The following is a 24048-nucleotide window of genomic DNA, read 5'->3' on the forward strand; positions in this document are numbered from 1 at the left end:
GTCTAAAAAACCACTATAAGATGCCATGTCTAAAGATAAACTTTGTTTTCTGCCTTGAATCCAGAACTTGATAAACATGCAGTTTTCTGTATGCAAAAAGTACCTTGAATTCAGTTTAATGAAATCCCCTAGGATAAATTGAGGTATGTGATGTGGACCTTCTTCATACATAACAGCAGTGTATTAAATAATTCAAACCATGGCATTCAAAGGCTGGAAGGGTTATTCACTTCAGGTAACTAAGGGCAAGATATGAAATCATGTGCCCTGTTCACACAGCTATGGCAGGAGAAGAAGTCAAGGCCTTTTCCTTCCCAGCCTCTGGCTTCTTCCACGTCTAGTCTGGCTCTCAGAAATAGTCTTTATCTGCTTGCTTGCAAGCTGCCAGGGGATGGCTGGAATCTACTGGATTATTTTCAGGAGTATATACAAGGCCACTGTACTGTGTATTTGATATATTGTGCACTGTAATCTGTGTAATCCTGATTTACTGAGTTCATGTTCTGTGTTCCACCCTGTGATCCAGGATTGTTAATGCACATTCTCTCAAGATGCACATTTATATCTTATTACATCTTATCTGGAAGGACAAAGCTAGGATCTTTTAGTCAGTGATAAGGTATTAAAACAGTTACATTGGGTAGGTAATAAAACAGCAGTAAGAAAAACAGACACTTTTTTGGTCTAGTGGCTAATTGGGGTGTCTTTGATGTCATAACATTTCTATTTAAGAAAATTATAATATATTGAATGGAAAAAGAAAATAAAAAGTCTTAGCTTTTGAAATACAATTGAAAAGAATGTAAAATCGTACTGGTCAGTGTTGTATCAACTGTAAACTTTAAAGGATTTAGAAATATCTGAACCCAGAGCCTGTGATATGTCCAGATTGGCATATGTGAAAATAATTCTGTGATGTTTCAAATTTCATATTTTAGGCCATGTCTTAAAAAGTTTTTCAAAGAAATGTATATGATAAAAACATAAGAATGGAAATATCTGATTGGAAAACAGAGTAAAAGTTCTTTTATGCTTCTTTAATTCTGATGTAATTTGCTTTTAGGAAAGTTTAGTCCCCACTGTCCCCACCCCAGTTCCTTCAGTGATCCTTCCACATCAAGTTACAGTAAAATATCCAGATTTATTTTGATAAGATGCTTTTAAAACTAAGTGTGCGGAGTTATCAAAATAAAGCAGTTGGTTTGCATTATGTTCTAGGTGCACATTCTAAAAAATAGCATCATTTTAACATCCTTAGAATTTTTTTTAGACTGATTTCTCATTTTTATTCTAAACCTCAAACTTTATAGATGGTAGGAATGAAATGTTAGGCATGCATGGCTTCAGTTCTTTCTTCCTCCAGGTCAAAGAGCAATATAGCACATTGTCAGGGATCTTTTCCCCAAATGATCTTATTGCTACGTGCTTATAAACATACGTGTAAAATATGTTTGTGGTTTCGTTTCGCACAAAGATATTGTGATAGAAAGTGTGAAAATGCAGTGTTTGTTTCCTGAAATGTGTTTGTTAAGTCTGTAGTTGTGATTGCGTTTTAAGGCCAACAAAGCTTTGGTTAACAGTAAGAGAAATCTGAGCATTCACAAATGAATAATGCTAAGAACTCTTTCTCCCTTTTTAAATTCTGGATGGTATGTTTCCATAGTGAATATAGTAGTTGATTATTTCCACAAGAGGAAGTGCTGCATAATTTCATAACTAAAATAATTTTCAGGTTAGCTGTAAAATTAATTAAGCTGATCTTAGAGCTGATTTTAATCTATGTCCTATACAGCCCTTCACCGACCAAGGAGCCTCTTAGGGATTGGCATTTGAAATAGCTTCTATATCAATGTTCAATTTAATGATTTATCAGAAATGCCTTTTTATACCAGTATATTAAATAAGCCTAATGCTATACAATTAAATTTAATTCTTTATAGAATTTTACCCAAACAAAATAAAATTCAAGAAGAAGAAGTAACATTTTTCTTGGTGGGTAGAAATCACAAAAATTACCATCCTATGAGAAATTGAGGCTGTTTTATAAAGAATTAGCCTAACTGGAATTGTTTTTTGTTTTTTGTTTTTTTTTTAATAAAGATTTTCTGGGGTACCTGGGTGGCTCAGTCAGTTAAGCTTCTAACTGTTGATTCTGACTCAGGTCATGATCTCATGATCATGAGATGGAGCCCCTCGTCGGGCTCTGTGCTGACAGTGTGGAGCCTGCTTGGGATTCTCTCTCCCTCTCCTTCTCTCTGCCCCTTCCCTCCCCTGCTTACTTGCTCATTCTCTCTCAAAATAATAAATAAAATAAGTAGGCATTAGCAAAAGTTAAAACCATTTGAACTTTAAGTTTACTCTGCAACAACTAGCAGATGGTAGGGATTTTTTTTTTTTTTTTCAGATAAACTGTGTTGCTGCTGTAGTTTAGAAGCAAAGATTAAGAAAGCAAAAGGTATTGAAAGAAGTTCTTTGAGAAATAACAGGTCCTGGCATGAAATCCCCTTTCCTGGTCTCTTGGCCCCTGAGTAGTGATCTACTACTCTTCACTGTTACATGAACAGAGTGGTGTCCAGACATAACTGAGCCCTGCTTCCTAGCACGCCCTGGAGGATAAGTTTTCCAGTGGTAAAGATAACCCTTAATCAGTTGAAGAGTTATTAATCCTATTTTGATTCCTCTGCTGTACCCTATTTTTTTTTCTCTCTCTCATTTTGCCCTCAATTTTAACAGAACAGACCTAAAAATGTTACCTTTCAGTTTTGAAAAATATGCTCTGTCCTTATGGTTGCTTTTCTTTGTCAAGATATTACTGAACTTCACTATTCTTACCAGATAGTAAAGTAGACCTGTAAAACTAAGTGGGAGCTTTATGAATGTCATTTGAAAAAGAAATTTTTCTCTTTTATTCCTCAAATATGTAATTTTCTGATCTTGAGACTGAAACTATTAAAAGTTATTTCTAACGTGACTCTACTTACTGACACCGGACTGTCAACTGACAATCAGCACTTGGTTCTCAGTTTCCCATTCTGCCCTCCTGTATTGTCCCACTCTTGAAATATACCAGGCATTGATGCTATTCTTTCTAAGTTACCTCTGAGTTAACTAACTGAGCTCCATCATACCTACTTAGTTTACCATCTCCTACAGTTGATTGAAACTCTTTGTTAGTGGTTTTGTTTTCACTCCAAACAATTTTCTGTTGTAAGTATGGTTTCCATAGTTCCCAGATCAAAAATCAGGAAATTCAGTCTAACAAATGATCTTTTTATTATTTCTGAACTTGTTTTCTACGAATAATATTCTAAGGTACCAAAACAAATAAACATCTAACGCTTAGTGAAATGCCTTTGTTAAAATATAGCTATTTTGCAATATTTTTAGTGTTTTGCTCTTATTCCTAAACTTTTTCTAAAATTGTTTTCAAGTCTTAGGGTCAGTTCAATTCGTAGGATTTTTCAGATGTCTAAAATTTAGTAATTTTCCACTATGGTAAAAGTAGTTTTATGTTAATGGATGATCTTGGTAAAACCAGAAGCAGTACTGACTACCGCCTTCAAAAGGCACTATGAATAATTACCTAGAGTTCTATACATGTGTTTGCATACACTTTTACAAAAAGCCGTGGAGTTTCTGCTTATCTTCTTGTACCCGTGAATCTTGTTCCAAGCTCCAGGAGCTTCAAAGGGGAGTGTGAATCAGGACAAATGGGTAGGCTCTGACTTAGGGCATATTCCTGATTACAGATTTCTCTGCTGCTTAAACCAACTCTTTGGCAATGTATACCAGTCAGTTTTGTCTGACAGCCACCTGAGACTTACAGAGTCCCAGACAAAAATGTGGTTTGGGGAGGAAAAGACATGAGTGCATAAAATCCTAGTGAGGTAGGATGAAGGAATTCCAGACTTCACCACGATGCAGCCTCGGGTCAGTTTCTGGTTTCTGTTTTAAAAGAAGGAGAGAGAGAGAGAGAGAAAGAAAGAAAAACAAAAATCTTCTGATATTAATAGCAACTGGAATTTATATAGCAGGTGCTAAGTTTTTGTCCCTGTACCCACCAAAAACATCTGCTTTTCACTGGGTTTTCCCTAATTTGAGAAAAGCAAATGGCCAGCCAGTAGCTAGGAATTCACTTACTTTTTCAAAAATACTCATTAAACATTTGCTAGCCAGACACTCTGCAGAGTCCTAGGTATGCAGTAGTAGATTCCTGCCCTTGTGAAGCTTGCTGTAAATCAGCCACCATTGCCCTGTTTTTGACCTCTGTATATGCCTCACAAATTATTTGTGTGTTTGGTTCTCGCATTAACAGTACTAGTGAAATTAATTTGTCTTCTGATTTTTCAGATGTGTCAACAACACCATCTTTTAAATGTCTTTCCTAACCTCAAACACGAAAGTGGTTGCCACTTTCTTTACTGTGAATATTCACAGTATCTCCTGTGCCTTAAATGTCAGTGGTTGTGAGAATAGCTTTGTAGAGCTTCGCTCCTTGTAGGTCTTACGCCATTGTCTAATTTCACTGTATGCTTTCAGTGTCAAAGCAGCCGCGAGTTGTACTGAAGATGCTTTGTTGTGTTTTTACCATGTAAAAGATTTTTTCCAATCATAGCATAACAGGATGTTGAATGACAGAGGTAATGTTTTTCTTCTGCCATAAAAGCATAATTTCCACAGCAGGAATTATGCACATTTGTATGTTGGGAAAAGAGGGTTTACCATATCCATGTTGCAAGTCCATGTGGCATGAGGAAATCTTTTCCCTTATTTCTGTTGTTGTTGTTACTGTCGTTTTCTAAAACAAAAATCCATATCGTCACTCGAATGAGAACTATTTGCAATGATAAAGTACCCAAGGTAAACATTTATGGATAGAGCTTGCTTAGTTGTTTATCATTAGTGAATTTTTCATCTGAATGTTTTATTCACCATACTATGGAAAACGTGGTCTTTCGATTGTTTTTAATTCCTCATTGTTTTTAATTCACCGAAGTATATTGTTTCTATCTTTAAGGAGTAGTAGACTTATTTTCGTGAGGTATGTGTATGTCAGTTATTGAAAGTTGTGCTGTGTGTGTCTCATGGTGTTTTTGAAATCATGATTTTTATCTCCTTTAAAAGGTAACATAATAATTCTTTTTTTAATAATTAAACTAATTTAGTAAATTCAAGATGGAGGCGCTTTCCTACTGATTATGCTTCCACCTCAGAAGATGAATTTGGATCAAACCGTAATTCCCCTAAACATACTCGTCTACGTACTTCTCCAGCCCTGAAAACCACTCGGTTGCAGAGCTCTGGGTCAGCAATGCCTACTAGTTCTTCGTTCAAGCACCGGATAAAAGAACAGGAAGACTACATCCGAGATTGGACCGCTCATCGAGAAGAGATAGCCAGGTTGGTTCTAAATGGATTATCTTTAAGAGCTGGAATTTCGTGTCCGTGTTTCAACTCGATAGCAAAAGCGTAGCTTTTACTCGATTTGTACAGATTGTCCAAGGAGTGAAATCCTCAGGTAGCTGTGCACGCACTTCCATCCAGAGTGTTGCTCTCCATCCAGTTTCTCTGGGTTTGTGTGTTTAGTGCCAATGCTACTAACATCTTGTAGAACTAATTTATTTTGCTTGCAACCCCCTTTCTTGTTTCTAGTAGAGTTGCCGATGAGTTAATACCACTTTTGAAAGGTGGTATTGGCTCTACACCATTAAGAATTGTGCAGCTAAATTTTTGAGTACTTTTCCTTTTACCTTCCACTTCCAAAGAGGTAATAGAATAGTTGTTGGAGATACATGGCTCTTCTTCTCTGGGGAGAATGCGAGGATGTGGATTTTTACTCACACTTTTATGAATTCGTGAGGTACAGTTGAACCCTTTATTATTTTGAATATTAAATTTGTTTATTATACCCTTTAGGTTATATGATTAAAAAGTAAAATTCATGCTGCAGATGTGATTTTTAATGAGTACCTTATCATGTTTGAACACTGAGGAGAGGCTGTACTCAAACAGATGCTATTGTAGTTAAAATATGGGTTTTGTTCATTTTGTAAGATAGTATATTTTACTGTGGTATACCGTATGTCACCTAAACGTTTCCCCGTGACACGCTACAGTTGTTTCTGCCTTCAATTTAAGACCCTAAACTTCAAGTTTTACATTTGGCAACATTATTAAAGAATGTGATATGTAATGGTCCAGAGATGGTTTTTAAAAAAATAAACTCTTAACCATAATTTAATGGTGTTTTATCTTTTTTTTTTTTCCTTTGCTCTGTTGACTTCTGTGAATTATGTTTTTTCTGGCTCATTACTTCAATGTAATGTCTATGGTTTTTGGTCGCTAATGACTATTGTAATTGCTTTTAATTGCTTATCATTCTTTGAGAACATGCCCTTTTAATTTCACTGTGCTTCTTAAACATTTTTATTTTACCATATAAATCGCTTTTTGGGAGACTAATTATTGAAGCCTTGTAAGCCAGTTCCAGTTAGGGGACAGGCATATATGTATGTGCTTTGGGATCCCTGAGTTATTAGAAGACTACAGGACGCCTGCAGTGAGGGAGTTTCTACCTCTTTTTATTCTTGTGGGCACGGCTGGCCTCCCTTTCCTGACATCATTTCCCTTCCTGTGGAGGGGGGACCTGCTGCAGCTCAGGAGGCACCTGATGGTTCCCCTTAGGGGGCCACCTCTTTGAAATCTGGACCCCTCCTTCCGGGCCACACCCACTTCCCTGACCCCAAACAGAAAAGATGCTGCAGAGGGGAAAGTGCAGGGGAACTGGAGGTGACACTTCCACTTGGTTCTGTCTTTATTATGTGCATTTTATTACTCCTGTCTCTTGTGTGTCTTGTTACCTGTAGCGGGACAGCTAATGGGCCAGGCCTTTTAACTTCTAATGACTTCATGCCTTTTCCCTCTGGTTTGTTAAGTAGCACTGTGTTAATAAAACTTGCCTTTGGGATTTTAATTTTTTAAGGTGTATTTTTCAGCCATATATCTGAAAGCAATGAAAGCAGATGGATTGCAAAACTCCAAATAAAATGTGTGCATCATTTTAGAATTTCCCCTCCTAGCAGATTTGATGGGGGTGGAGACTGAGAATAAGAACGAGGATTACAAATTTAAGCATTGAAAAAAGCACAGATACAAGAGATGTAAAGAAATACGTTATTATAAAATATTCCAGTGAGTGTAAACCTAGAAGCTTTCGGAATTCGTAAGCTTCGATGTAACAACCTTATGAAGAGGTCCATACTTTACACTGAATCATAAATCTATTATTTCTACTTGAAGATATTTATAACTTTGATTTTCTTGATAATTTTGCTTTTTAGAATTCCTAATGCTGGTTTTAGTAGGTGCTGAGATTTTTAAGCAATGTGGATTTAAACCAGTCCAACGGTCTGTATTACTGAGTTGACTTTCAGATACAAATTGTTGTGTAAGAAATCGCTGGCATATACACGATACACTCACAAACGAAAAGGTGGCTTTGGGGTGCTTGCCAAGTGAACAACGTATGTTGTGTATACACTCATTAAGAGTTGTTCGTGTTGGTACAGTTGTTACCACATGACCTGTTGACGTTGCTATTGTCTGGTTTTTTTGACTCATTTTTTTCTAATTAACTCCTGCTTTCTACAAATATCAGAAGCTTCATTGTACAAAAGTCTGCATACAAAACTTGAGAGCAAAAAATAGATTTTTTGGATAAGCTCATGCTTGTCTATTTTTTGTCTCATTAAGCTTGGTTATTCTGTTTTTCATCCTACTTCATTTGTTTCAGAAATGTAAAAATTGAGTATATCATCTTAGAGAACACTTTAAACTCTTGCTCAGAAAATTATATCAACAGTTAACAAGACTTTAAAAATTACATATGGAATGATTATGTGAGATATAGCATGACATAATAAAAAGATCTAGTTATACCACTTAACCATTTGTGACCTTGACCAAAAAAATGGTCACATAACTTCTCCTAAGCCTTATTTTCCTCCTCTGTAAAACAAGATGGTGAATACCTCTCCTCCTGCAGGGTGGCTGTGAGAATGAAGTCAATTGATGAGCATAAAGCTTCTTTATAATGGTGCTCACGGGGCACCTGAGTGGCTCAGTTGGTTAAGCGTCCGACTCTTGGTTTTGGCTCAGGTCATGATCTCACGGTTTGTGAGTTCAAGCCCCGTATCAGGGGCTTGCCTGGGATCCTCTCCCTTTCTCTCTCTCTCTCTGCCCTTCCTCTGCTCTCTCTGTCTCTCAAAATAAATAAACTTTAAAAAAATTAAAAAACAAATATAATGGTGCTCACTATCAAATAGTGGTTTTGACTGTGTTATAATGTAATGGTGCTCATTACAATTGTTGTAAGCTTATGAGAGCAGGGACTCTATCTGCTTCTCCATCATTATAGCCCTTAGGTCATAACACGGTTCCTGGAACATAAGAAGAGACCAGAAAGTGTTTATTGGTGTTCTTCCTACCTTTTTGTATTGATAAATAAAGGAAGTGACCACAGATTGCTCTTGGTAGGCCATAAGCTTCCATTTAGCACCTTTTTTTTTTAATCTGTAGTTAAATTATTATGCAATTACTGCATTCCTTGAAAGTCTTACATTTTGCTCAAGTCAAAACATGTTTTACTTTGCTTCTGCTTTCGATTTTAAAGTTGAAGAAGCTTTCATTTGAACCTTCTGTCATTTCAAAACCTTCCCTGTGGAAGTAGCCAAATTGAGTTCAGTAGATCCATAACTTAGAAATTTTTCAAGTCTCATTGAATTGAAATCTTTTTGATTAAAACAGGAATATCAGTAGTAGATTATGTAAGTTTCTGTCTTTTAAAAATAGAGAAAAATCAGTTTTTTCTTTTGCTTATCACTGGTAATATTTATTTAGTTCTTCAATCTGTGTGGCTGATGACACAAATAAATGGCTCTCCGGGAATGAACTCTAAACCTGGAATGTGGCCCTCTGCCTTAGCTATTTGTAAGTTGTGTTGTCATGAGCAAGCCTCTCACCTTCTCTGAGAATGTGTCCTCATTCACATTCAGTTAGAGAAGGCCTACCTCACAAGAACTCTGTGCCTCTCAAATGACCTCATGTGTACTGTGAGGTGCTGTGCATAACAGAGTACTGTGTCGGGGTTACTAATCTCTTTGGCCACCTGGGGAAGCTTATGGATCTCTTCTCAGAACAGTGCCTCTTCTTCTTTTTTTTTTTTTTTTTAATGTTTTTATTTATTTTTGAGAGACAGAGACAGAGCAAGTAGGGGAGGGGCAGAGAGAGAGGGAGGCACAGAATCCGAAGCAGGCTCCAGGCTCTGATCTGTCAGCATACAGCCCGATACGGGGCTCGAACTCATGAGCGGCAAGATCATGACCTGAGCTGAAGTCAGACACTTCAGCTTCAGACTGAGCCATGCAGGCGCCCCTCAGAACAGTGCTTCTAAATGCATAAACATAGGGACTCTGGTTGGCTCAGTCAGTGAAGCATCCGGCTCTTCATTTTGGCTCAGGTCATGATCTCACAGTTTGTGAGTTCAAGCCCCGCATCAGGCTCTGAGCTGACAGTTGGGATCCTGCTTGGGATTCTTCCTCTCTCTCTCTGCCCTTCCCCTGCTTGTGCTCTCTCTGTCTCTCAAAATAAAATAAACTTTTAAAAACTTTAAAACTAAATAAATAAATACATAAACATGAAATTACTTCATTGTGTTTCAGTATGATTGCATTTCTTTATAATGTTATCAAAGTATTTTTAAAGTGACAGAGTAGTACATGGAACTTTGTTGCTGTGGGTTTAATGACCGCAGTAATCTTGAGGCAGTGATGATGAAAGGCTCTGGGACACCTATAGCAACCATACTATCTATGATTTCTGTGAGTGGAAAAAAACCCAGTATCACTAATTCCACTACTGTTTGTTACCCGAATTCTCACTGAAAGAAATGCTAAGCTTCAGGTGGAGGTTAGTGAGAATGAAGTTGTAATTGCTCCCTCTTATCCAGGTTCATGGACTCCTTGGGTTCTGTTTACCACCCCCAAGTCTAAGAGCTGTCATCTGTCAGTGTTGGTCGTTAACATGAACTGTATTTTGAAAGACGTGTCACTACTTCAGGGTGTTTAACATATTTTTCAAAGTGACGTGAAATTTAATTTTATTAATTTTTGGAATTAAAGCTTGAAAGCTTTTTTGAGTATCAAAATAGTTGATAGGATTTCCAAAGAGTCTTAAGTTTTTGGTACAGATCTTTAATTAGATGTCGAGCTTATGTAATGGATCCTATCACAAATGATTGTGTCTAGAGCTGTTGTTTAAAAGAGATTAAACTTCTTTTCTGAAACTGTCACCAGGATCAGCCAGGATCTTGCCCTCATTGCTCGGGAAATCAACGACGTAGCAGGCGAGATAGACTCGGTGACATCGTCGGGCACCGCCCCCAGCACCACAGTAAGCACTGCGGCCACCACCCCGGGCTCTGCCATAGACACTAGAGAAGAGGTAGGAGATCTTCATGGACAGATGCAGAAGGTTCTTCCTTTTCTTTGTTTCTTTTGCTTTTAGCCTTTTGCTGAGTTTATTTGAGTTATACCCACCCTCCCTGTTTGCATGAAGCTCTGCATTTTCCAACTTTGGTTTAAAATTTTTCTTTTTATGTTTTTGTAACAAAACTAGCAAAGGCTAACATTTGGTCTATTATTCCATGAAGCTGTAAAATTATTTAAAACCGGTACTTTGTCTGCCAATTACTGGTATATAGTTTCACTGGAAAATATGACTCTAAATGACATCTGAAAAGCAAACTAAAATTTGATAAATGATTGTATAACACTTCCATAAAATTTGGCTATGAAAATACTTCAATTAAAAAGGCATTTTTATATGTAGCTGGCTAGTAGATATCTCTAATAGCAAATAAAGGAAAAATTGTACAGTTTCCACTAACTTTAAATAATTCTGTTGAAAATTACACATATATGTTTAAGGATACTTTGAAAACTGAAAGATATACACACATAGATACACAGAGATATATACACATACACACCCACACACAAATACATGCATATTCAGTTTTGAAACCTTCCTGTAAGTTCTGGAATGCAAGGTAGCACGTAGAGACTATTGCCTTCCCCAAACCGGGACCTCCTGCTCTCTGGCTCTCTAACGTTGCTCCAGAGGGTGCCTTTAATGGATAATGAAAAATAAATGGTAGTCTGACATGTTGGCTCTCGATCTGGTGCAGAAATACAAGCAAAAGATTGGCATTTGAGAGAAAGAATTAAAAGTTTTATTGGGACAAAGCCACATTCTTTTGTTTAATTATCTGGCTGTTTTGTGATATAATGTCAGAAATGAGTAGTTAGACACTGTATGGCTATAAAGCTGAAAGTATTTATTATCTAGCCTTTTACACGAAAAAATGCCAGCCTCTAATGTGCTTCGTTAATTTTATAAAATAATGTCATCAATAGTAGCTCCAAATGGCTAGCCTTTTTGACAGATTCGATTTTGACAAACTCTATTAATAATCTCTTCCTTTGCTTTTTGTCACATTCCTTTTATAATCCAGTTCTTTAATGGTCATTTTTGTTGTTGTAGTTGTTGTTTTTCACCTTCATGTGTTGTCTAAGTTGGTAAATGAGCTTTTGTGAATCTGTGTAGAGTTTTGTTACCACATTGATCAATTGTAAATGTATATAAAATCATCCTCATTGGTGAAAAACAAAAGGATCTTCTTGGTGGCAAGACATACACAATTCTTCTGGTACATTTAAAACGATGAAGACATTATTTCCTCAGCTATCTAACTAAATGTTACCTAACATGATTATTCACTCACGCAGACCCAGTAAAATTACTCAGTCATTTCATTGAATAGACTTCCATTTTTCCTTTTTGTTTTATCTTAGAATATTGTACTAAAATTTATTCCTTCTTCAGTAAACCTGAGTTACTTAGTATTATTGGATGTGTATAATTTGCACTGTAGATGGCAGTATGTCATTTTCACTAGAATATGTAACTGCTGTAGCATTGTTAAAAGTTTACCTAAGACCAAAATACTTACTTTGTGGATTTAAAAATTGTTTCCTTTGTAAACTTAATTGGAATTTGCAATTTATGTATTTGTGAAGAAATTTGGCACCTGGATTTGGGGAAGAAAAACAAAAAACAACATAGGAAACTAAAAGAAAAAGAAACATTATTTTACATTGGTAAGGCATTGTGAGTAAAATGAACTTGTCCATCTACATGGCTCAGCTTTTTCTGTTTACTATCTGTTTTACAGTTGGGGGAAATCTTATCCATAGAAGGATTGAACTTAACAAAGTTCTGTGTTTTGGATTTTAAAAATCTATGTAGATGAACATCTATTTTATTAAACAGGCACCTTTGAAGAACTTATAAAAAGAAAGAGTAATTGGTTTATTGAAGATATCATGCTTCTGTTACTACTTGAGAATGTAATAACTTCTGTCTAATAAAAAAAATTATAATGCCAATATCGGTACTTACCCAAATTATTCTCATAAGGATATGCTTTTGTCCTATTAGTTGGTTGATCGTGTTTTTGATGAAAGCCTCAACTTCCGAAAGATCCCTCCATTAGTTCATTCTAAAACACCAGAAGGAAACAACGGTCGGTCTAATGATCCAAGACCTCAACCAACAGAGCCTCCTGATCACTTAACAATTACAAGGCGGAGAACCTGGAGCAGAGATGAAGTAAGTAAACCACAAACTTTAACAAATGTCAGAGGAAACATGTCCTGTTGTGGGAAAAGAAGGAACTGTTCAATAAATGGGGCTGGGGAAAAAAGTGCTTGCCCTTATGAATAGAGTGAAGTTTCATCTTGACATTAAATCACGTACAAAATAATCAACTACAAATGAGTTAAGTTTCTAAAGGGCAAAAGCAAAACTTTAAAACTTTTAGTTAAAAGTATAGGTAAATGTCTTTCAAAAAAAGACCCAAAAAAGCTTTAAAATAAAAGACTGATAAATTAGAGTATATTGAAAGACTTTGTGAAACATGCAGTCAATGAAGGAGTAGTATACAGAATACATAAAGAAGGCCCTACCAATCAATTAAGGCAAAAACAGTCTCCACAGAAAAATCTCCAAAAGACATGAACAGCATTTGACTGAAAAGAAATTAACTGAAGTCTACAAAATAGAGATGTTAAACCTCATGAGTATTCAGAGAAATACATTTCAGGGGGAAAATGTGATTCTTATTCAATTGGCAATAAATTAAAAATCTTAAAATAGTAAGTATTGGAGAGCTTGGATACATAGACTCCTTTTTGTGTTGCCACTAGACGTTAAATTGGCACACTTTGGAAAAACAGTTTGACATTATTTCCTGAAGTTGAATGTAAACATGTCACATGATCATATCACACAGTTTTACCTCTAGTACATGCTCAAGAGAAACCCTTTCCTATTGCCAAAAGAAGTCATGCAAAAGAATATTTATAGTACCACTGTGGGCCTAACAAAAACTTGGGAACTGTCTAACTTTTTATCAGCAGAAAGAGAATGTATAAACTGGTATGTTCACAAATTGAATACTTACAGAGTAATAAAAATAAATGAAGTACAGCACTATGCCACTACATGGATGAATTTTAACAGTATAACAGTAAATGAAAAAAGTAATTCTCAGAAGATATATAATGTGATTCTTTCTCATACATTTTTTAAAAATGAAAAGATATACTTAGGACAGAAATGGAAGTAACACATGATATAAAAAGGAAAGCAAGGGAATGATGAATGGAATTTAAGATACTGTTCAACTTGGGCGGAGGGCAATAGGGAAATGGGGAGGGGGAAACCATAGAAGTAGAAGTAGATTCTATCAGTCAGCTATTTCTGTATAACAAACCACAAAAATCTCACTGGCATAGAGCAGTAAGCATAAATTTATCACATACCTGTGGGTTAACTGGGACAGCTCAGCTGGACAATTGAAAGTTACAGGTTGAGGGGTGCCCGGGTGGCCCAGTCGGCTAAGCGTCAACTCAGCTCAGGTCATGATCTCGCAATTCGTGAGTTCGAGCCCCGTGTCGGGATCTGTGCTGACAGCTCAGAGCCTGGAGCCTGCTTCAGATTCTGTGTCTCCCTCTCTCTCTGCTCCTCCCCATTCTCTCTCTCTCTCTCTCTCTCTCTCTCTCTCTCTCTCTCTCAAATAAACTTTGAAATATCTTTAAAAAAAAAAGTTATAGGTTGAGTCCAGGTCTGCCCCATGTGTCTTTTATTGATTGGACGAGTGGGCTGGCTAAGGCATGTTCTTGTCGTGGTTATATCAGAAACACAAGGGAGCAAGCCCCACCATGCAGGCACACTTCACGTTCATGTTGTGTCTGCTACTGTCCCATTGGTGAAACCAAATCACACAACTTGAGGTCAGAGGCAAGTATCCTCTTCCTATGGCATCAGGAGCAAATGGCTTATTATTGCATTCTAGCCTTTGTTTTGGTGTTAGATTCATAAGTGCTTCTTACGTTATTCATGAGAAAGAAAGAAAAAGTGGTCCGTATTGGACTAGTGAGCTATGTCATGAATTAAGAACTGTGATTAAAGGTGCCTGGGTGTCTCAGCTGGTTAAGCAACCAACTTCAGTTCAGGTCATGATACGGTTCATGAGTTGGAGCCCCGAATCGGGCTCTGTGCTGACAGCTTGGAGCCTGAAGACTACCTCAGGTTCTGTGTTTCCCTCTCCCTCTGCCCCTCCCCCCCCCTCAAAAATAAACATAAAATTTTTTTAAAAAAGAATTGTGATTAATTCTATATACTTGTGAACCAATGCAGATAAAAATTATTAAGTAAATGTGGCAGTGACAAATCAAGTAAAGAGAGGTTTATTGGAAAGGTTTACGATAATGGAAATTAGATGAAATGAGCTTGGGAAAAATTCAAGGATATAGTTTGGTTTATTCACCAAAAACTGGCTATTTCAAATGGCACCATGGAACGAGCTAATTGAAGGACGACATGCAGGGGTGGTACAGGTAAAAAGCCTTAGGGCATGGGTAGGAGAAGATTGTAGAAAGCAGCAGTGGGCAAAAAGGGTTTGGTCATAGGCTGGCATCCTGTGCATCCCTGGATTTAAGGAACAGGAGCTAAAAGTACATAAGAATGTGTATGTTTGCATAATACTAAGTAGAAAAAAATGTCCCAATGGGAAAGCACACAGCTAGCTCCATGGCTGCCACTGCACTATATACTAGATGCTTTTGTTTGTTTGGTTTATTTTTATTTACTTATCTATTTTTTGTGAGAGAGAGGGTGGCGAAAGTGAGCAGGGGGCAGAGAGAGAGAATCCCATGAGGGGCAGAGTGAGGGAGAGAGAGAAAGAAGCAGGGCTCACCCGAAGTGGGGCTCATGTTTTTACCCGAAGCGGGGCTCACCTGAAGCGGGGCTCAAGCTCACCCAATGTGGGACTTGAACTCAGAAAACCTGAGATCATGACCTGAGCCAAAGTCAGGCGCTTAACTACTGAGCCACCCAGGTGCCCTATTCTAGATGCTTTTAACACACACTCCCTGCCCTGGCCTAAGTGATACATGTCTTCCACTCTTGTTTTAGCTTGTTTTCACAAGGCTCTCAAAATCATGTTTATGTAGCCTTTTTACTGCCTGTATGTTGCTGATCACATCCTAAGTAACTTTTTATCCCCCACTGACTTGTCAACCCTTATCCCCCAACCCTTGTCATTCTCGGGTTCTCATTTTCCATGGTGCCTTCCTTACTTCTGCCTCCTTTCACTGAACTCCCTTTCATTAGAATTTGCCTCTCACCAATTCACAAAAGTTAGCACTTATTTATGTTCTTTTTGATAAAATATTTAACAGTATTTCCTAGGTACTTTTAACTCCCCCCACTGCTCTTTAAAGCTTCTTAACCTCCAAGGCCATATCTTATTTTTTGGATTGTCTTGCAGAGTCTAAATATAGTTTTGACATACAAGGAGGTGATTTGGGAACCCACATCTAGCCCCACGTTCAGTCCTTTTTCTCGCTTCTGGAGACCAAATCCAGCCTGCCACCTGTTTTTATAAATAAAGCGGTATCTCAGCACAGCCATGCCTGCTCGTTTGTGTGTTACCTATAGCTGCTTTCATAGCACTGAGTTTGGTAATAGTTGTAACAGAGACCAGATGACCTGAAACCTTCACTCTCTGGCCTTTTACAGAAGTTTGCCAAGCCCTAGTTTTGCCAGTTTCAAGTAGGGTGGTATCAACCTCCATAATAAAAACTTACTCTTTTGAGTAAATTTTTTTTTTAACATTTATTCATTTTTGAGAGAGAGACAGACAGACAGAACCTGAAGCAGGCTCCAGGCTCTAAGCTGTCAGCACAGAGCCCAACACAGGGCTCAAACTCCTGGACTGAGAGATCATGACCTGAGCTGAAGTCAGACGCTTAACCAACTCAGCCATGCGCCCCTCTTTTGAGTAAATTTTTAAAAATTATCTCTCCCACTAGACTGTGCTCCAAAGAGCGGGATTATAATCTTCTTCATCTCTACGTTCATATTATTTGGTGAAAGAATAGATAATAAACTTAGCATTCTAAATTATTTGTATTTTCCCTTTTATTATCATTTGATTTGGAGGCATGAGAGAGAGGATCATGATAGTCATTGAAGATAAGATAATATGGATTGGTTTTTAAAAGTGGTGTGGACCAAAATAACATGGAACCTTGACAAGTTTTTTTTAAAAAAGGAACTCCTTTGTTGATATTTATTTCTCTTTCTCAATTTAGTTATATAGTTTAGTTATACAGTTTAATTCTAATTATATTCTTCATTGACCTTTTATTAAAATTAGCATACATACTAAATGCCCCTAAACATAGTGGGCTGTGACTGGTGTTCTCAATGGTTTTACAATACAGTGGTAATATTTTAATATAATTTCTTTGGATGTTTCAGGTCATGGGAGATAATCTGCTGCTGTCATCCGTCTTTCAGTTTTCTAGGAAGATAAGACAGTCTATAGATAAAACAGCTGGAAAGATCAGGTACTGTTCTGTCACTGGAACCTCCCGGCTTCCATTATTAACAGACACGTGTTCCACTTTGTGCGAGCCTGCTACCCCCACAGCTAGTAGGAGCTAGTGAAGCCGGTGGCACTGAGTCTTCCTGCTGCCAGTGTCCCATTCCTTGTCTTTTGTAGGTGTAAGTAACAGCCATAAGCTAGATCACATGCAGGGGGCAAAAAGGGAAAGAAATGTCCTAAATAATCAGCCCTTTGTAATTGAGAGTTAACAGCTCTAATTACTTAGGTTAACTTTATTAATAACCAGGAACAGTTTACTCCTCCACAAAATAATAGGTAAGTATTTAACAGACCTTTGGGGTTGGCTTTTATAAGACCTGAAAGTTGAGTCTAATTTCATCTTCCTCATCAGTAAAGAGGACAGTATTGCATAATTTTGTAAGACTCGGAATATTTGGTTACTTGTCTGCCTTGTGTACTCAATTATGAGGGCATCAAAACAGTGCAGGACAAATAATAATGCAGTCAAAAATCATTCAGTCTGATGAGATTTGGAGATTTTGTTCCCATATAAGATTATTTTTATCAATATTTATTTCATTTATTTATCCCTTTGGTTCATTATCCTTCCAGTATGTCCTAGTTCTAGAATATAATTTTAGTGGAATTAAATTCAGAATAACAATGTTACCACCTTCAACTACAGTGAGTACTTGAGCCAAACTTGAGGCATGACTCCTGGTATTAGGCAGGCACGATTGTTAGTTCGTGTGTAATAACTAATTGGTTAGGCTTAAAATTTTTTTCCCTACAAATTTCAATTGATTGGACTTAATTTGTCCAGCTGCATGTTGTACTGGCAACTCCTAGGATGATGGGCTGTTGTGGTGAAGGAGAGCACTGTGACTTTTCAGAGAAGGTGGTGGGATCAGCACACTTGGAAGTGATGTAGCTACTGGGGGACACATACACATACCTCACCTAAGATGATACCAAGGGTGCGGATTGCTTAGTCACTGAGTATGATTAAAAGAAAAACAGTGTGCTCACTTATAAGCCAAATCAGAAATTACAGAATGTGTTATTTATAAATAACATGCAACTAATTTGATTTCTTTACAATCAAATACAAACCTTAAAATGGACACATTTTCCTAATTTAGAAAGGATCCAATTAAATTATATTGTCTTTGTACTTTTTATTCTGTATAACTAGTGATTTTAATAAAAAAGAAAAAGGGGTGATTGGGCTTGGTTGGAATAGAAGTTGTGAATAGTAAAATCAGATAATTAAAGCAAAATAATGAAGACAAATCACATGGAGATAGCAGGAAAAGCTAACTTTGTTTAAGTGGATATGCTCAGTAAGTGAGCTAATGTGTAAATCCCATGAGAGCAGTGGTCTTCGTCCAATTATAAAGTACCTAGAATATACTATGTAACTATTTGTTCATGAGTGAATATTAAATTATTACTTTATAGGAAGTTCAGTTTACTTAAAATTTATAGGAAGATGTGAAAATTGATACGGGTAAATTATCTTGGAAAAAAAAAAACATGGATGGCAGCATAATGGTAGTCATTAAAATAACTATTTAAATTAGTTAGATGTACAAGGTACTCCTTAAGAAAAGCCAAACATGCAGTCACTGTGAAGGTAATATGCCTCGTGTTTCAACTGTATTTGGAGACGCTGTTGATATACTTCTCTGAGAACTCTTTTGTAAAGGTAAAGGTATTAAGTGAAATGACCAAGGTATAGAAGAGTAAATATTTTATGAGGCCTAAACCTTTAAGAAGTAAACCTGGAGGGAAGAATTATATGTATATGAACATTCACATACACACATAATAGGTGTTACATATAATATGTATGCTTTTTTCTGAAATATTTGTATTTTTAACCATGTTCTGTATTACTTCTGTTAAAAAAAATCTAAAAAGTAAAAAATAGGACAAGACAATGTAGATTACATTATCCTTTTTAACCTAAGGAGAATTTAATATTTTTTTACAAGGCAATACAGTGAAGAGATAAACTGGTACATTTTTAAGGGATATCAAGATAAGGGCTCAAGGTATAAAAGAAGGCTCAAGGTATAAAAACTATGTAAAAATACTTCAGAAATTCATTGATGCTGTGGCTTAATTTCTGATTCCTATAAATAAAATTTTAAGATATAATGAAACCATGTCTGAATATGGTTTGTGAATTACAATATTGCACACAATCTTATATTGCTTGTATGTTGAAATAATACATTTCATCAGTGTTTGATAAGTACCTAATGATGGTAAAAACACATTGAACACCGTGTTATTGAATTGCAAGGCTAACTATCTAGTTTAAGAGAAATCATTTAGATAATTTTTTTCTAAAACTCTTCCAAAAGTACCTTTTTAAAATATTGTGTTTAAGGTGTTCTTTTAAAAACACAACCATTTTAACATATGTTTTAAGCTACTGTAAAGGCAGTTTGCTTTCTCTTCCAGTAAATTTAGAAGGATGACCCATATAACTAAATTTTGCATGGTGTTAGATGGTCAAAACCTGGGTGAAGTAAGAGGACCGGGGGCGATGAGAGATGACCCTGGAGAGGTAAGGGAGGGTCCATGTAGGTTGAATTTGTTCAGGAGTTTGGACTTTACCATAAAAAACCATGGAAAGCTAATACCTTAATAGGGTCCTCTCAATAGCCAACGTTACCATAAAAGTACATGTAGGTCTCATCATGTGGTCATGCGACCTACCAGCAGGAAAACTCTGAAGTCTTCTCACCTGTAAATGGAGATCCCTTTTTATTTCATCCCACCTATTGAAATACAAGTCATCCTCCACAGTAACTGGGTCCCCATTCACTCATGTATTCATTCAGTAGATTTTCATCATGTCCCTGACTGATACCATTCTCTCTTCCTGTTGACTGTTGCTTCCTACCAAGTATCTTTCTCAGTCTGCACTGAACTCCTCCCTAGTTTCCGCCAAAGAAAACTACTTTTTGTAGCTTTAGCATTTAATTAAAATTGAGACCAAAAAACACATTCATTCATTGGTTGATTGATCTTACTGTCCCAGAAACTTGACAGAATTTAAAAAGGTTAAATACGTAAAAATGCCTCAATCAAGTTTGATATTGTTGCCTTCAGTGTGAGCATTGAATTGTACCATGTGTTGTAAAGCACTATGGCGGGCTCTGTGGAAGATCATAAAGAGGATAAAACCTCATCCCTACCCTTACGGGGTTTACAATCTGATCAGCAAGGTGAAGCATATACACATTTAACTATTGTACAGGGTAGAATGTGGTAGATTGGTGCCCACTTATAGATAAAGACAAAGAAAGGATCACTTTCATTCAGGACAATGAAGGAAGGCTTTATGGAAGGTAGTATTCAAAGATAGGTATAATTTTTAATAAGCAGATCTAAGGGAGAGAGCCTGAACCTTTTGTGTGGAGTACCAGGCAGTTTGGAGAATGACTGGTCTTTAACTTTTATGCCAGAAGTTACAAACTCAAATGCCTACCTGGGCCTAACAATATACACCTATTTAAATTGCCCCAATGCTTTCTATGGGCACGGCTGAAAATATTTATGCAAAAACCGTTTTACAGAGTTCTCACAGTATTCCATGTGAAAAGGACCCCCTCAAGCTGCATAGCATGGCCCTGTGTTGGTAGACTACCAGTTTGTAACCCTAATTTGCGTGGATTAAGGGCACTAGAGAATAGACAGTGAAAGTCGTAGAGTATGAACCAGAGACTTTATTCTAAAGCCAACTGCCTTATCAAAGAAAGGTTTTTTAGGTTAATAGTTAAATTATTGAATGAAATTATCCTTGGAATTTAATGTGTTCCCATGGTGACATTCAGTCTACCATTTTGAATCTGTAATGTAATACGAAGATCACTCAAAAGCTATGAATTTTTTCCTGATAGATCTGTAATGACCTTTAAACAAAAACAGTTCTAACCAGTATGACCTAGTCTAAAGTAATGTCTTGATCTAGTTTTCTGCTTCCTTAGATTTAAATACTGTATTAGAGTTCACTTCCTAAAGCCAAAATGGTAAGTTTGGCTTCTTAAGTCCATACCGCAATATTTACAGATTGTCTTTAAAGTAAGTTTTTCATCCCTTCAGTACTTCAAGCTCTGGAGGAGCTCCAGCTTTTCTGGAGTCAGGGACCTCAGGTGACCATTCTAAGCCATTTTCAAAAAAGCAGAGGTGAAATATGTACCATTTACCAGTTTGAGAAGCCCAAGCATTATACCCAGTAACCATCTTCTGGCAAAATTCACTAAATTTTTAGCACGCTGTAGCTAAGCATGGACTTGCTCTATTATACGACTCCGTTGCAGTTCTCCATTGGTCCATGAAACAGTCACTGTTTTCTTCCCGCCAGTCCTAATGCTGCAAGGACTCTTTTACAAATATCCCATAATTTCCATAAGTGCCCTAATTATCTTAGTATTATGAAAACAGCTCTTAGACAGCTGGCAAGGACATTTATTAGCCTTTCAGGTTTAGAAAATTTATCAGTTTCTAGAATCATTATTGCCCTTTTAAGAATGGTGATGCATAATTATAGATGTTCCAGACTTGATTTGATGTTGATGAATTTCATGTTTGCCAAAAGTAAGTTGTACTTGCCATATTGATCTTTGAAGAAATACAAATAATATAATTTAGTTTACTACTTAAATACTGATCAGCTTCCAGTAGTAATAATTTATTTACTTGTACACTGGTGATGTTTATATAAAGTCAGTTAAACTAGATTTCCAGGCTCAACAAAGAAATCTTAGAAGGAAACCAGAAAGGTGCCTATTATTTATGTCTCTCTAAAGCTGCTGAGTCCTCTCTCAAAGATTCCAAAGTATTTGGGAGAGAAGGACACCACTTTTGAAAGACAAAACTTTGTGGTACTTTTTTTTAATAAGTTAAGATATTTAATAAGTTAAGATATTTAATAAGTGAAGATATTGAGTTAAGGTATTTATTTCCTAATGTAAGGATAATTATCTGTGTGGCAGTTGTTTTTATCAGAAGGATAGTGTCTTACTCTAATTGGTTAATCATATACAAATCTAACCTGAATTAAGATTTTTAAAGAAAAGCACAGTAAGTACTCCAATTTTCAGCCTTTAAAATAATGTTCACACTTTAATCAGTTGGAAATTCTTCATACCTAATTCGGTCTGTGTTCATCTTAATTTCATCTTAGGTTTATACTGCACACATTCTTTCTGAACCAAGTTGTGCTAATTTAATAAGTGGTCATTTTATGGTTAATTACAAATGTTAGGTAAAAACAATTTGGAGGTGGTGTCATCAACATTTGTTGTATATTTGGTTTTCAGTAACGAATGTGATAAATGTGAAAGGATGTATGTGTGTATTCACAACCACACACTTGCTTTTTTTGATACAGATTTCTCACATAAATGAGCTAATTGGTAATATTGGCTCAGTAGTTTATTTGCGGTTTTTGTTTAGTGGTTTCTTTATCCTCGTGTAGCTTTGACTGTTAAACATATGACAGATTTTTAAAACATGAAAAGTAAAATGTTTATGTTTTTTTGATTTCTAGAATATTATTTAAAGATAAGGATCGGAATTGGGATGAAATAGAAAGCAAGTTAAGAGCTGAGAGTGAAGTCCCAATTGTGAAAACCTCAAGCATGGTATGGGAATTCTGCTTGAATATTAAAACATTTTAATAGGTTTAAGGGAATGATATGCTTACTTTTGAAGTGCTTGTTGATTTACGGTTTTAAATAGATACAAATACCCAGATTTGGGAAGGTTTACACCTTCAGCTGTCTGTCATAGGGGCTTAAAATGTTGATTGCTTCAAAGCTGCAGACAGTATGAAGGAGGAACTTTGTGTTTCTCGCGAATACATTCTTTTTGTTGTAACAATTATATATTATAAATAGACGATTTGAAATAGGGGCCAAACTTAAATAGAAGTTGACATGAATCATTTCCTCTTACTCAGTAGATTGCTTATCTCCTCCTTAAGAATTTGTACAGATTTTCATTGTCAGAGAGTCTTACTTAAAACTAAGGTTGCAGTTCATGCATTTTTCAAAGCAAATCCTTAACGCAGTTTTACAAAGTTGTTGTGAGGTTGATCAATGCAAGTTTTTCAAAGTCTTTGCTTATTACAGTAGTATTATCTTGAACTTTTCATCTTTTACCATTATCTCATTCAAAAAATAATTCTAGTTAAACATTAAAGATTATAAAATTTGCATCTTGTTTATGGGATATCATAATCATTTCCTGTCTTGTTGCTGCAGATGTCGTGCCATGTAGATGTTAAATATTCCAAATAAGAGGAGTGTGAGATTTGTTGCTATTCAAATAAAAATGCTTTCCTTACAGTAAGCTGATTTTTGTCATTGCTCTCCCTACAGGAGATTTCTTCTATCTTACAAGAGCTGAAAAGAGTTGAAAAGCAGCTACAAGGTACATTTACTACTGAATTAAGTAGGAAGAGCTAATGATTTCAAACAAGTACATTCTAAGATGCCACTTTAGAATGTGGTATCTCTTAAAATATTCTTACTATATTATAATGTGATTTGGTTAAATGTAGTAACGTATGGATATATAGTTCTACGTATCCAAATTACTCATAAAAAGGAAGTTTTAAAATCCAGTATAAATAAAAAGGTAAAGTTAAATCTTGGGTATGTGGGCTAGTTGTTGTAGATGAAGTCATAGTATTCTATATATTATCTATTTTACTTGTATATAAATACTAATACATAAAAAATATGTAAAATAGTGTATTAAAATGTGTGTGAGCAACTCAGAGTCCTTATTGACAGTTGATATTATTTATCTGATTTGACATTTCTTAAGTTATATTTATGATGTCACCCCAAATGAGTTTGTATTCTAAAATGAGTGATAGTTGTTTGGATGAACCCCAAGAAGAGAGTGCATCTTGGCCAAAGGGGCTGGAAAAGGAGAGAGAGAAGAAAGAGAAAGGGACTCTGTTTGCCTCCTGAACGTTGACAGGG

At 36.2% G+C, this 24048-nt stretch overlaps 1 protein-coding gene across 12 annotated transcripts in view; it reads left to right on the plus strand.

The window, feature by feature from the left end:
• Positions 1 to 24048, plus strand: part of CEP170 (centrosomal protein 170) — a 125955-nt gene that overhangs the window by 98801 nt on the left and 3106 nt on the right. For 7 of the 12 annotated variants that reach the window (XM_047840460.1, XM_047840464.1, XM_047840466.1 and 4 more), the window contains 6 exons: positions 5166 to 5400; positions 10353 to 10530; positions 12559 to 12729; positions 16948 to 17036; positions 22605 to 22698; positions 23437 to 23488. In XM_047840460.1, coding sequence (XP_047696416.1) covers positions 5166 to 5400; positions 10353 to 10530; positions 12559 to 12729; positions 16948 to 17036; positions 22605 to 22698; positions 23437 to 23488 — 819 coding nt within the window. The remainder of the gene's footprint in view (positions 1 to 5165; positions 5401 to 10352; positions 10531 to 12558; positions 12730 to 16947; positions 17037 to 22604; positions 22699 to 23436; positions 23489 to 24048) is intronic. The other 5 variants (XM_047840469.1, XM_047840465.1, XM_047840462.1 and 2 more) reach the window with 3 other exon arrangements.

Source organism: Prionailurus viverrinus, chromosome F1 (genome assembly GCF_022837055.1).
Source record: "Prionailurus viverrinus isolate Anna chromosome F1, UM_Priviv_1.0, whole genome shotgun sequence".
Taxonomy (NCBI): Eukaryota; Metazoa; Chordata; class Mammalia; order Carnivora; family Felidae; genus Prionailurus; species Prionailurus viverrinus.